Source organism: Toxorhynchites rutilus, chromosome 2, assembly GCF_029784135.1.
Source record: "Toxorhynchites rutilus septentrionalis strain SRP chromosome 2, ASM2978413v1, whole genome shotgun sequence".
Lineage (NCBI taxonomy): Eukaryota > Metazoa > Arthropoda > Insecta > Diptera > Culicidae > Toxorhynchites > Toxorhynchites rutilus.
This window is the reverse complement of record NC_073745.1, coordinates 290,540,855-290,554,935: the sequence shown is the minus strand read 5'-3', so window position 1 is coordinate 290,554,935 and position 14,081 is coordinate 290,540,855. Positions and strand designations below refer to the sequence as shown.

Below are 14,081 nucleotides of genomic sequence, written 5' to 3'. Positions count from 1 at the left end.
TATGAATCAATATGAAAGGCTGAAACTTCGACTGAAAGTGAAGTCTGGCGATGAAACATACATCATTTGAAATTGAAAATTCAGCATTTTAATTTAAAAAAAAAATCAAATGCAGCGTGATTAAAATCCAGAGTACAAGAACTCGAAGTTAAAATTGTTTTGAAACCCTTTGGTTTCTAAATTGTTCAATAAATTCATCAAGATGTTCAATTATATACCCATTCCTATTGCATAGATCGAGATTGTTAGTTCATAAAGTAGCTTGTTTTTTGGTTTAGTTTCAGCTTAATATTCAAAAAAACAAACACACAAACCAGAATACACAAAAGTTCATTTAGAATATGCATTTCTAATGCTTCGTATCAGAAAGTATTTGCATCATTCAAAATGAATGGTGTTTCTTGGATTCATATTAAGGCATAGGGTAATATTGCTGGGCTAAGAGAAACAACAACATAAAATGCTGGAATATGTAGCGGGTTCCCTACGATAGAAATATCAATTGCCCGATTTCTTCTCATCTTTGGATGAAAGAAACAAAAGAAAAATCCTAGAAACACATATGTTAACATGGCGCGCGGTCACCCGTTTTACTCATTTTCACAGCGCACCGATTTTATAAATATTAAATATTTTCGCTCGATTGAAAATTGAATTCCAATCGATCCCATTTGTCGAGCAATCATTACTCCGATGATCGCGCGTTCGCCAATATCCAACGGCACGTGGGAAAGATGTTTTATATACAAAAAAAAAAACAATTAAATATAACTCTTCAGAAAAATGCTACAAAAAATGACGAATTGGCGCGTTGTCTACCCCAATATTTCCGAATGATATTTTATTCCAATTCGAGACACAGAATACCGACTCATCGAGCATCGCACCCACACTCCGTGCTACGTGCACACACACCATTCTTCACAAACTTTCCCACGAAATCCCGCTCTCCACGACAACTCACTCACGTCGTTTAAAATTGTCCTCCTCAGTTCGACATTAATTTTCTAGGCAGGTCCCAGGTCCAGGTGTGACACCAGGTGCAAATTGGAAATTATCGAGCTGGGATTGGGATAATGACTTTAAGCAGAGCAAACGAACTGGGTTTTTCGTTGTGTGCACGCAAAGCAAAAACCGCTGAACGCAGGATAAACTTTGCTTTATTCCCCCCTCACCCCGCGTCGTGAGCGCCCGTCCGGTAAAAAGTTATACGCCATTCACGCGTCGTCATCCCCCGGGTCACTATTTCACTCGGACAAGTGGGTTGGCATTTTTCATTGTGATTTATTTATTTATGTTTTGTTAAGCTTAACACATGCAGTTTGCGTTGAAATTTTAATTGAGAAGTGACCGAATTAATATAATTTTGTGGAATAACTCCCAATACAGTTTCACGGTTAATCGCAGCATTTGCTTTTAATGAGAGAATGCTTTCAGGTGGTTTCGGAAAGTTTTTAATGTTCTTCAAATTTCTGCACAATTTTGTGATTTCACGTTTATTTTTATTTTCTTTCACATTATTCGTTGTTAATGACAGACAGCTTGCTGCTATCCAAACACATTATACCTAAAATGGTTTCTGGATTTAATGGTTACAATACAGAGTTTGTATTTATGGATTGATTGTCGTATTTGATGTATTTCATTCACAAGTTTAGCTCTTTGGCTATGCATTTTGACTAGTGGTTTTTACTTATTTAATGAATTGAAATAAATTAAACCTATGATAATCGCATTCACGGGAAGGTGCTCTATACAACGCATCTGGAAATAGACGTGATCCATACCGATAAATACGATCGCTAGTCTTTGGGGGAAACGCTATCACTTTTGCCTCTGTTGTACGTTCGCGTTCCGCTCAACATCCGGTCGATTTTGTCGATGAAGCTCTGCTTGGACTTCCGTTTCGCAGCTATGACCTCTCGGCACAAATCGTGGAATGCCTCGGCTACCTGGTACACGTGCTCGGCGGCGGAGATTTCGAAGAACCTACACTCGAAGTCTTTGGCGAGAATCTCGCCCTCGTCGGTGCTGACCTGGCGCAGGTGGACCATATCCACCTTGTTCCCCACCAGGACGACTGTGGTTGACTCGTTGGGTAGTTCCTCCTTCGCCCGGCGGATGTAATTGAACGAGTCCCGGTCGGTGATGGAGTACACTAGCAGCAACCCGTCGGCCCACTGGACGGCGTCGGAACCGGCCGAGAGGGTGGCTTCGCTGTTTTCCTCGACCTGGGGAGCGGTAAGAATTGAGAGAACTAATTATTCAAATTGAAATGTGCATTGATGAATCTGGATAGGGTATCGATGATTATACACTCGACAAAAAAAATAGAGAGAGTGCAAAGTGAAATTTTTAGTCAATTTTTGAAATGCTTAACTACGTGAAAAATCAACGCATGAAGATGGGATGTACATCATATTAAAGCTTCAATATTCAATTTTGGAATATTTTACAATCAAACCTTATGATCAGAAAGTTCCGAGAGTTTTAAATAAAACAAAATAGAGTTAAATATCCAGACAAAACTATTTTGCCAACATGTGCCAACGATTGACTCAGTCCTCCATGCATCCCTGGTAGGCCAACTAAGGGATGTGGAGGCGATCTTGCGTAGTGGTAACATCCATACCTCTCACGCACAGATCACGAGTTCAATTCTCACTCCCGACATTCTTCCAAAAATGGAAGTAAAAGTGACGAACCAGCCGAAATGTGTTGAATGTCACTATAACAGAGAAAAAAAGCAACGCAACGAAAAAAGTCGCACCAGGCCATATTAGGTCAATACGGTGCTTGCTCGATGGTATTTACTTGATGTTTGGCCAAATAATTCAGTACAATTCGGGCTCGGTGCGATGGTGCGTTATCATCATGCAAAATCCAAGAATTGTCGGCTCATATTTCTGGCCGTTTGTGACGTACAGGCAGATACTAATGATCGGATGGCACTAAAACTTGACAGGTGTGCGTCTTAAGGTCGTACCAACATAAGAAGAAGAAAAATAAACCAACAAAGTCAATAGCAAATCCAGTTAATCTTATCTACCAAGCTTCATTTGATCCCTTAAACGTTCGTGTAGGATATTTCAACGCAGAGATATTTTTGTTTGAGAGAAAATAGATCCCTTTCGAGTTTGATTGTTGTGAAAAAACTATTTTACTTTATATAAAATATTATTATGTTCTAATCAAAAAGCCTTCAGCAAAAACGAAGTGTGGATGACAATTCGATACAGAATGTTTAAATATGACATTGGCAATGGCTTTGAAAGCGGAGAAAATGAAATGTTTGATAAGGTGTAGAGGATATTTCACCATATCAAAGAAACTAAGAAAGGGGATCTTCGTAGCCTAATTGGTTGCGTGTTCGCTACTAAGCGAACGATCATGAGCTCATGACTGAGATCCCTTAATTTATCATCTTTGTGTGTTATTCTAGCTACTACGTTCACGCAACAATCATCATGTGACGGTAATCCCAATCCCTTACCGCTCACATTACGGTCTGCTGCATCGGAATATTCTTACGCCGAAAAAAAAGACGACATTTGCATCAATAAGATAGGAATACTCTTACGCCTAAATAATATACAACAAAATAATCGTAAGATAAAAATGTACACGAATAAACTCGGCTCTGTTACATTTGAATTGCTAAATGAGCCTAAAAATAAACAGATGGGATAAAAAAGAAACCACATTGTTTGATGAGTGCAGGAGTTTCAATATCATTTGTTGACATACGCCACATTCGATCGAAGATTCTAATTGGTGGGGACAGGGGTATTATTTATGCTGGATTTTTTCGATGAGAAATCCATTCCTCCTTTGAGCGTTAAACGCGAAAATCTGTTTTTGTTTTCTAATATTTTCAAATACTTTAGAAAGTATACTTAGAATGCTCATAAGACGTAATGTTGTCAAATTGGAAGATTTTGATTGTTTTCATATTGCCTCCCTAATCATCTAAGGTGATTTCCATTCTTTAATACAAATACAAATGAAACATAAATTTCTGCATAACTTGAAAACTAATTAATCGAATGGTGCCAAATTTGGCTGCTATACAAATGAAACCCAAATTTCAGTATAACTCTAAAACTAATCAAGCAAATGGGACCAAATTTGGCATGTGGAAGTTTTAGGGTGCAATCAATGAGGTACATATAGAGGTGGAGCAGTAGGCGAAGTGTATCTGTATTGGCAAGCAAAATATCGTGTCGTAATTATTTGCATTCAATATGGAATGTATATGGAAGAATCAAAACAATGTTCAAAGTACTCACATGATAATTTGAGCCAAATTCTCATGAAATCATTCAACTGGTTGTTTTTTGACAGATGACAATTATATCGTGGCTTATTTCGATTATTCATGTGGTAAAAAGGTCCAGAGAGCAGTCGTATGCTTAGTTCTCGAAAGCATATTTTCGGTGAAACTTTGTTTATAAGTGCAATTATAATCTCACAACATACACACCGACACTGAGAGCCTTCGAAACATCAACTTCATAACGGTAAAATAATGAAACTTCGTTTGTTTCTATGAACGTGGGGGAGTGAAAATGACACATGGAATTATTACTTTTATCCGTCTTTTTCGACGTGATTTAACAAATATTCACTCCACGCTATCACATTAGCCTCATATTCAGCGGGAGCTCTACAAAAATGTACGTTTTTAATTGACAAATTACTTCCTGAAAATAGCATTTGGATGCGGTTGGCAATCAAAGATAAACACAACGACTGACGCCACTATTTGCGAAATAGTCGCTCGAAACTCGACCATCTTCATTACCTTTTTTTCCAGGACATTGGTGTACAATAAATGTTTCTATGGTGGTTACATACCCATTCCCTTTCCCATTCTCTAAGTGGAGGGCTGCCATACAAATGAAAAAAAAATCTGCATAACTCATGAACTAATCAAACAAACGGAAACAATTTGGCATTTGGAGAATTTAGGAGACAATAATTGTTAATATGGTGGTTTGACAATCCTTCCCCCTCTCTAAAGGCAAGGGGGCTGCCATACAAATGAAACACAAATTTCTATATAACTCGAGAACTAATCAAGTAAATGGAATCAAATTTGGGATGTGAGGGATTTTGGATACGAGAAATGTTTCTATGATGGTATGACACCCCTCTCTCCTCCGAAATGGAGAGTGAGTCCAGTAAAAATAATACACATATTTCAATTATACATATTCCAACCAAACATGACAATTGAAACTTTTCGGAAAACTCTGAAGAAAAATTCGAAAAATAGGAAAATTTAAATTCGCATATGTTCTACAATTACATAGTGACAACCGTTGTTAGTCCATTTGATGTTTGCGCTAACGAAATTGATTTTTGTTCGAAAGTGGAAATGGATTTTAATGTGATAAAACGCACTCCTATATCTTCTTCTATCTATATAAAAAAATGGATCACCTAATGTGTTGATAATAGCATAACTCGAGAAAGGAATTGTCCGATTTAGGACTGTCTTTTTTTTTTATCCCACCTGTTTATTTTTGTCACTAGGCTCATCTAGCAATTCAGCTGTAACAGAGCCGAATTTATCGTGTACAAATTTTTTCCATGTTGTATATTACACATTAGCCATTTAGGCGTGAGAGTATTCATTCCTATTCTAGGACTGTCTTTATTCTATCATATTTTCTGTATCAAACATTTATTTGATGTAACGGAGAAACATTTTATTTGCAAGTGGTCGAAAAATCTTCGAGAATTGTGTCTGAAAATAATCTGATATTATAATGAAGAGTTTTGGGAGAAGTACTAAGAAATTTATAGTAAAAGGTAATTTTAACGGGTAGAACAGTTCTGCGATTGGACCCATGAACGTGCGCTTAGTAAGAAAACGTGACCATGTGATGAATTCTCGGGTGAAACAACACACTTTGAAAATAAAGATTATGAATGAAAATTTACTTTTCCATACTTTTTCGTTTTTTGCAAATGATTAAATAATCTTGAACGAGAATTGTGAAATTTATATATAAAAGAGAGTTTTTCCCACGTACGTATAACTCATCATCACGGGAGAACGGCTGATCAGATCTGCGTCGTCCATATATTTTGTGAGTTTGTCTTCACCCAAATTAGAATGGCAGAGTACTTTGGAAAATATTTGAGATGATTGGAAAAATTCGAAAAAAAAAATGACTATGCATATCTCTATATATAAGAAGGATATTACCTGGGGTCTCCGTAGCCACATTGGTTGCGCGTTCGCTTAGTAAGCGATCGATCGTGAGTTCAAAACTCAGGGCCCTCATTGACTATCTTTGTGTTGTTACAGAATAACTACGTCCACGCAACAATCATCAGCGATGGAGATCGATCCACGGTCAAAATAAGATCGATTCATCCATACAATTGCTCTTCTCTGCAAGAAACATCAGGCTGCTGTTCTATAAATAACTCAACAATGATCAATCAACCGTATCCGCAGTCCGGTCTAATTGAATAATGGAAGAACAAAAGGAAAACTCTTACGCCTAAATGGCTACTGTGTAAATGTGTACCATATACAATGGTATAGAAGGGAATACTCTAACGCCGAAAAATGGCAACTGTGTAATGTGCTAATTATAGATATGATAAACATGTGACATGTACACGATTAAAATTCGGCTCTGTTACAGCTAAAAAGCTAATGAGCCTAATATAAACAAAAGGGATAAAGAAGAAGGATATTTAAAATAAAAAGGGAAAATTCGAAAATAAGAGGTACGCATATGTATGTTTCGCTGTGAAAATCATTATTTAGATCAATATATTACATATATGAACGGTAACATAAAAACTCTCTTGAAGTATATTCGTTACCAACCAAAATATTCTCTAGAAATACGTTATATGGCAGAACAACGTTTGCCGGGTCAGCTAGTAATTTTATATTATAATAACGAGTTTTGATAGAAATATTACAAAACTTATAGAAAGAGAAAATTGTACAAATTTGTAAAAAAAAATGTGGATGTTCAAGAATCGTATCGTATCGAGAATCAATGTTAGGCCGGGACGAAGTACGCCGGGTCAGCTAGTTTCTTATAAAGCGGAACAGCTTATAATGGAAACACCATGTTCATTGGGGCTAATGCTATCCGGTATCAACAACCACCCAAAATCAAGAGTAATCATACTGTACATACTTGGATTCCGCCGCAATTTTGTTGCCTTTTCCAACGGCAAGAATCGGCAAAACTAAAGATACATAAAATGAATAGTAGTAATATGAAACTTCCAGAATTTCATTAGTTTAAAAAGAAATTTGTTTGCTGTGTCACAACTGAGGAAATAAATGTTATATGTAGAAATGTTGAAATAATTCCGTTGTATAAAAATATGGATCGTGGAAACTCAGAGTTCTTTTCAGGCTCAAATTCCGGTGTTTCAATGAGAATTTGAATCAGAATGAAAAAGGATTAAGTTTTTCCTCAAATAGTGTTATTCACTCGAACACAAATCATACCTTTGGACATGTATCCCAAATTTCGCACAGCACAGCCTCTCCGTCCACCATGATTTCGTACTTGTGTCTGTTTTCTGTCAAAATACGGATAGAGCAAAATAATCAACGAAAAAAAACATACACGAAAAAAAGCAGAACGGCGACCATTTGGCCGCCTTCACTCACCTGCCTGATGATCGTATTCGCCAATATACCGCTTGGTCAGGAAGCGAACAGTTAACGCTGCATAAAAGAGAGGAAAAACGAGGGGGGAAAATTAAAAATTGATGCGACACAGCTGAAAAAGAACAGCGATGGTACAACAAACCGACAGTAATAATAATTCTATTTAATCATTCACGACGAGTAGCGAACTGTTGTCTGTGTGACAACAGAATCCGGTGCAAGCGTTTTGCGGTTTCGTTTTCATTGCTGTGAATAATTGATCAAACTTCGAAGAGGCATTATTGTTTTTCCGAGGATGGGAGGGGTTTATTGAGATGGAGCGCATTCAAATTATGATGATGATTTTTTTTCACCGAGTGGCAATTTGTAATATGGCGGAACATCAATTAAAATCGGTGACTTTGATTATGATAAAACATAATGAAAGTTAAATATGACATGTTCAAATGGGATTATTTTCCCCAATTCAAGTTAAGTTGAACCGAAACGTGAAACAAAATTCTTGAAACACAACCATTAGCAGCACAAATTTGTTCCCACTGTCAAGCGGTAACCACTTCCGCCACCCACGAAATCGTAACAATACTAACATTCCGCATTTACCGCAGAACCGGCTCTAAAATCAAAAGCATAGCAAAAACACGATTTGCTTCAGGTTATAGTGTGATTCGAACGCAAACGAGGCAAGGTATTGCTCCGTAGCGAAAATGTATTATAATTTCCGCCTTCCATCCTGATCGCGTCCCATTCCCAAGCCATGTTGTGGAGACTTTTAGTGTGGAGCGGAAAATCTCTATTGAATACACAGAGGGAAACTTTTCGACGCCTGACACGTGTTACGGATGCGGGTTAATTAATATTAGTGTATGTGTATTCACTTTCTTCGGATTGTGGCTTTTCGTTTCGTTTTTTTGCCGCGTTTTGTTGATGCGTTTCCGGATGAAGGTAAATTAGAGCTCTGGTGATGCGTAGTGTGAGCACGCTATGATTCATAACTATGGAACCAATCAATTTTTGATGGTATAAGAGAACTCGATTCAAATTTTGTAGAAGCATGTCAATCAGAATAAATTCAAGGCATGTTAAGTGCGCTACACATACACCGTCCCGTCATCGTGAAGTCAACGTAAAGGAATGAAATGTCAAATATTCTCCAATGAAAATCGTATGTGGTAGCATTCACATACACCATCACCGACAACATTGACGTCGGCAAAATAAGTCCAGGAGAATAGTTGACGGGACGGTGACGGTGACGCTGTATGTGTAGCGCACTTTATTCTGGCATAGAAACGTCAATTTACGCACTAATAATTGGTGTTAGATGTCCGGATTTAAAATCGCCGGCACAATGAAGACATTTACAAATGTTGAACAAATGTAACATGATGTGGTGGATTTCTGTGATTCATAACTTACATAAAAGCCATCTATTTTTTTAGGAACCGTATTTTTTACTGCTCTGATGTGTTGATATTTTTTAATTTTCATCGTAAGCGCTTCTGTGTGCGGATTTCGATGCATTATTATACAGGGTTTTCCAACTTTAAATTTCGAAAGTAAATTGAAATAAAACACACTTAGAATTCGAATTTCGATGAAACTTTTATTTCAAATTAAAGTTTGGTTTATGCCATTATGTGTGAAATACAACATCATTCAAATGTCCACCTAGGGCTTCCTCGCACACCTTGATCCGGAACAGGTAATTTTCGATTACTTTTCGGTACATATGGGGCGGTATCTCGGTCATAACTTCACGAATGTTGTCTTTCAAATGTTCAAGAGTTTCGCATAACCCCACAACAAAAAGTCTAGCGGGTTCAAATCGCATGATCTGGACGGCCAATTGGCATCACCAAAACGCGAAATTATGCGTCCCTCAAATTTCGTTCGCAATATGGCCATGTTCGGTCGTGTTGTGTGGCACGTGGCGCCGTCCTGCTGAAACCACATGTCATCCGTATCCATATCTTCAATTTGTGGCAAAAAAATCGGTTAACATGCGGCCATAGCGCTCACCATTCACAGTTACCGTCTCGCCGTCGTCATTTTCAAAGAAATACGGCCCGATGACTCCACCAGACCATAATGCGCACCAAACAGTGACTTTTGGCGGATGCAATGGCCTCTCAACAATCACGTGTGGATTTTCTGAGCCCCATATACGGAAATTTTGGGTGTTCACATAGCCACCGAGCTCAAAATGTGCCTCATTGCTGAAGAAAATTTGATGCGAAAATTCAGCATTTTGCTGCTGTTGTTCGTTCACCCAATCGACGTATGCCCGACGCATTCCATGGTCACCACGCTCTAATTTTTGTACCAGTTGGACTTTATATGTATGTAGGTGCAAGTCCAAATGTAAAATTCGCCACAATGATGTGTTTGACAAGCCCAATTGCTGAGCACGCCGTGGAATCGAAACATTCGGGTCATCCTCCACACTGGCAGCAACAGCAGCAATATTTTCGGCCGAACGCACATTACGATGATGCACAGGTTTCACAATATCCGCTACGGATCCAGTTTGTTCGAATTTACGCACTACGTTAGTGATTGTGTGCTCTGTAGGCCGTCCATGACGACCACAATCCGTCCGTAATGCTCGAAAAACATTTGCCGGTTTTTCATCATTTTTATAGTATAATTTAACAAAATTAACACGTTGTGCGATGCTAAAACGATCCATATTGTAAAATGGCAGACATTCAACTAACGATATGACGCTTTGGTTGACAGCTATGTCAAACGGTTGTCAGCGCAGGTCTATATACTTTCGGAAGCCCGAAATGGAAAACCCTGTATTAAACGGCAACCAAATGGGGATAAGTAGCAGATATTTTCAAGCATGTGGAACTGTCGAAGTTCGCCAAGAAATATAGAAAATATCTTCAAAGGCACATTCGAACAAGAAGCCACCGAACCCACCTGTCATAAAGGAGCGCTTAGACAGGGCTGCTTAGAAACATCGGTGTCATTTTCACCAGGGCGCATTCTAAAAAGCACTTTGGGAACCGCTTCTAACCCCGTAACAGTCGTACCCAGCATCGTCAACGTATCAATATCATACATGCTGCCGTCTTAGTCGTCCTGGACCTGTTTACGGACCCAGCCGGCACTTCAAGGCAAGTACGCGTGTATTGGTGACTGTTCTACCCCTGATGCTTTTCAAAACTGCAGCACTATGTTAAGCTATAGACTACAGATTTGCCGTGTTGCTTTCGAAATCAGTCAACGCCCTTCTGACGACGCAAGATCCTCAAGCTCCCCAGCTGAGCCCAGTAATTCTAACTTATTGCAAAAGGTTGTGGATACACCAGGACGCAATGTGTACTGTGCTTTGCAAGCCTTGGATCCACCCGATATTCTAACTGGGATAACCCGACCCAGTCGAGCGGTTTGCTGGTTCCTGCAATCGAAGTCGTCCTGGTCCTGCGGTCGAGGCTGGTGAAAGGGTTTTCCAGCCTGTGTTGACAGGCAAGTCTCTTATTATTCACGACGCTCTTCTCCTGTTGCTTCGTCGAATTGCAGCGGAAAATCACAGGTCATTCCCAACGTCGCTGATGCCAACGATTCAACTGTCTTTCTGTATTATCAAAACCTTGGCGGAATTAACACCTCGTTAGCGAAGTACGCGATTGCTTGCAGCGACCATCTAACAGCAACAAAAGTTCTGGTGGCGGAGTCTTGCTGGCTATTCGTTCTCGCTATAAGTCGCGGTTAGTATCCCCTCCCGAAAAGAGACGAATGAACTTTCAGAGTTTAAAGTCTCTCTAATTCAATACCTTCCTTCCTTCCTCCCGAAAGCTTGACGGTTAAGCAATTGTGGGTGTCGATCAATACGGGCTACTCAACGCTCTTCATCTGTGTGGTGTATATTCCTACGGGTCGTGTAAACGAAAATACTCTTATCGAAAAGCACTTGTTGTCGCTCGACTGGATTATCTCTCTTATAGGCGCCAGGGACAGTTTAACGATCCTTGGAGTTTTCAACTTACGTGACGTTAGATGGGGGCAGGACACCCATGGTTTTTATTTCCCCACATCTGACTCGTCGACTGGACTCGTATCCCGTAATCTGTTGGACCAAAGACATGACGAGATGAACAATTTCTTCTCAAACGTTAATTGGGATGAAGAACTGGCCAATCGCGACGTCAACGACGCGGCATAAACGGTATCGTGTATCATAATCTACGCCTACGCCAAGCCTACGCTCAGGTACAAAGAGCGAACTAACCGTAAACCTCTTAAACCTGCATGGTCAAACTCGGAGCTTAAGCGTTTGAAGAAATGGAAAAGGGCAGCTCTTCGGGAAAATGCCAAACTTCATACCGAGTCTACGAAAGCGCGTTATTCCAAGGCTAATTCGGACTACAGATGATTAAACGATCAACTACAACAAGGGCACCTAAGACAGCTCCAACGCCGTCCGAAATCCAACCCTAAGAGGTTCTGGTAACACGTGAATACTCAAAGGAATGAAACAGGGCTCCCTCTCAACCATGACTAACGGTGTAGTGAACGCTGCCACCATTCCGGATATTGCAGAATTATTTCGTAAACATTTTAGCAGCGTTTTCAGTAACGAACGAACAAACAGCCAGGACGTAGCAGCTGCATCTCGCAACATTCCTTTCTCAGCCTTCCCAAGTGGACCGTTTGCTATTACGAGAGAAATGGTTATCTCAGCCGGGAATCAACTGAAAAGTTCAAGGGGTTCCGGTACTGATGGTATTCCGTCCTTGCTCCTGAAACGCTGTTTGCCTGCTCTAGCAATACTTCTAGCCAATACTTTCAATCTTTCCCTGAGGTTGGGTGACTTCCCATCCTGCTGGAATGAATCTTACGTTTTTCCGATTCACAAGAAGGGTTGCAAAAGAACTGTATCGAACTATCGTGGAATAGCCGCTTTAAGTGCTACGTCGAAGCTTCTCGAGCTAATTATTCTCGAAGAATTGGTTCATAACTTCGCCCACTGCATTTCGGGGAACCAGCATTGTTTCATGTCCAAGCGCTCGACGACTACCAATTTAGTACATTTCACTTCCTACATTATCCGTGAAATTGAGCAAGGTCATCAAGGCCTCTCTGCAGCATTCGATAAAATGAATCACGACATCGCTTTGGCTAAGTATGACAGAGGTGTTAGGTGTTCAGAACGATCTGCTTGCTTGGCTATCTTCTTATTTGACTGGTCGAAGCATGTCTGTCAAAGTTGCGGACTATGTTGCTCCTTCCTTCCCCGTGACATCTGGCGTTCCTCAAGGCAGCCGTCTAGGGCCATTCCTGTTTCTGCTGTATATGAATGACGAATGACTACTTTCTGAAATGCCGCAGGTTGTCGTGCGCCAACAACCTCAAGTTGTATCTCGTGATACGGAAACCAAGCGATGCTGTTTTTCTTCAGCTGCAATTAGACGCTTTTGCCGGGTGGTGCCAACTAAACCGCATGTCACTCAATGCATCGAAATGTTCTATAATTTCATTCGGCAGACAACGTGCGTTGATTCAACATAACTATGTCCTATCGGGGATAAGCTTGAAACGGGAATCGACGGTCAAGGATCTTGGATTACTACTGCTTTAATACGAGGGTCACTATTTATATTTCGGGAATAGGAACAAAAACAAATAGTTAAGCTGCGAATATATTTTTATTGTTTTTCAAAGTACTCGCCACGATGATCGATACACTTTTGCATGCGCTTAAACCAATTTCCAAAGCATTTATTCCAATCGACACGAGCCTTTTTTTTGAGCGATTGTCAAATTATGTGGGATCCAACGTGAACATAATTTTCGCACAACTAAGTGTTCATGTAAAATCGCATATATGCTGGTGGAACTAATGCTTAGGGATGCCTCAATCTCACAATAGGTTACATGACGATCTTGCTTAATCATTTCGTGCACAGCATCGATGTTTTCTGGCACTACAGTCGATTTTGGACGACCTTCACGAAACTCGTCGGACAGCGAACTACGACCACGATTGAATTCACTATACCAGCGATACACAGTGGTTTTTGATGGAGCTTCATCGCCAAAAGTCAAATTAAGTTGATTGACGCACTCTTGTTATGATAATCCACGTCGAAAGTCGTAAAAAATCATCGCACGAAAATGTTCACGATTCAGTTCCATTTTTTTGCCGAGACCAAACTTTCAACTAAATATAAAATAAACAAATAGCGTCCGTATGACAAAATGTTCTGAGTACGTATATCGTCAAAAATGTCAAACTTTACGATGGAACCGTCAGATGGACTCACATGACATCAGTGTTGCCAATTCCCGAAATATAAATAGTGACCCTCGTACTAATTGAACTTTAAAAAGAAGACAGATGTGTTTTTTTTTCATTAAAAAATAAAGTAAAATTTCCGAAAATGTTCAATTCCAGTAAAAAAAACAT

General features: G+C 39.6%; 1 protein-coding gene across 14 annotated transcripts in view; it reads right to left on the bottom strand.

The window, feature by feature from the left end:
* Positions 1 to 1,497: 1,497 nt before the first annotated feature.
* LOC129768712 (ras-related and estrogen-regulated growth inhibitor) overlaps positions 1,498 to 14,081 on the bottom strand; it is a 35,657-nt gene continuing 23,073 nt past the window's right edge. For all 14 annotated transcript variants that reach the window (XM_055770530.1, XM_055770520.1, XM_055770523.1 and 11 more), the window contains exons 3-5: positions 7,661 to 7,717; positions 7,496 to 7,569; positions 1,498 to 2,231 (exon numbers count right to left, since the gene is read on the bottom strand). In XM_055770530.1, the coding sequence (XP_055626505.1) occupies positions 1,803 to 2,231; positions 7,496 to 7,569; positions 7,661 to 7,717 (560 nt within the window). In that variant the 3' untranslated portion in view covers positions 1,498 to 1,802. The remainder of the gene's footprint in view (positions 2,232 to 7,495; positions 7,570 to 7,660; positions 7,718 to 14,081) is intronic.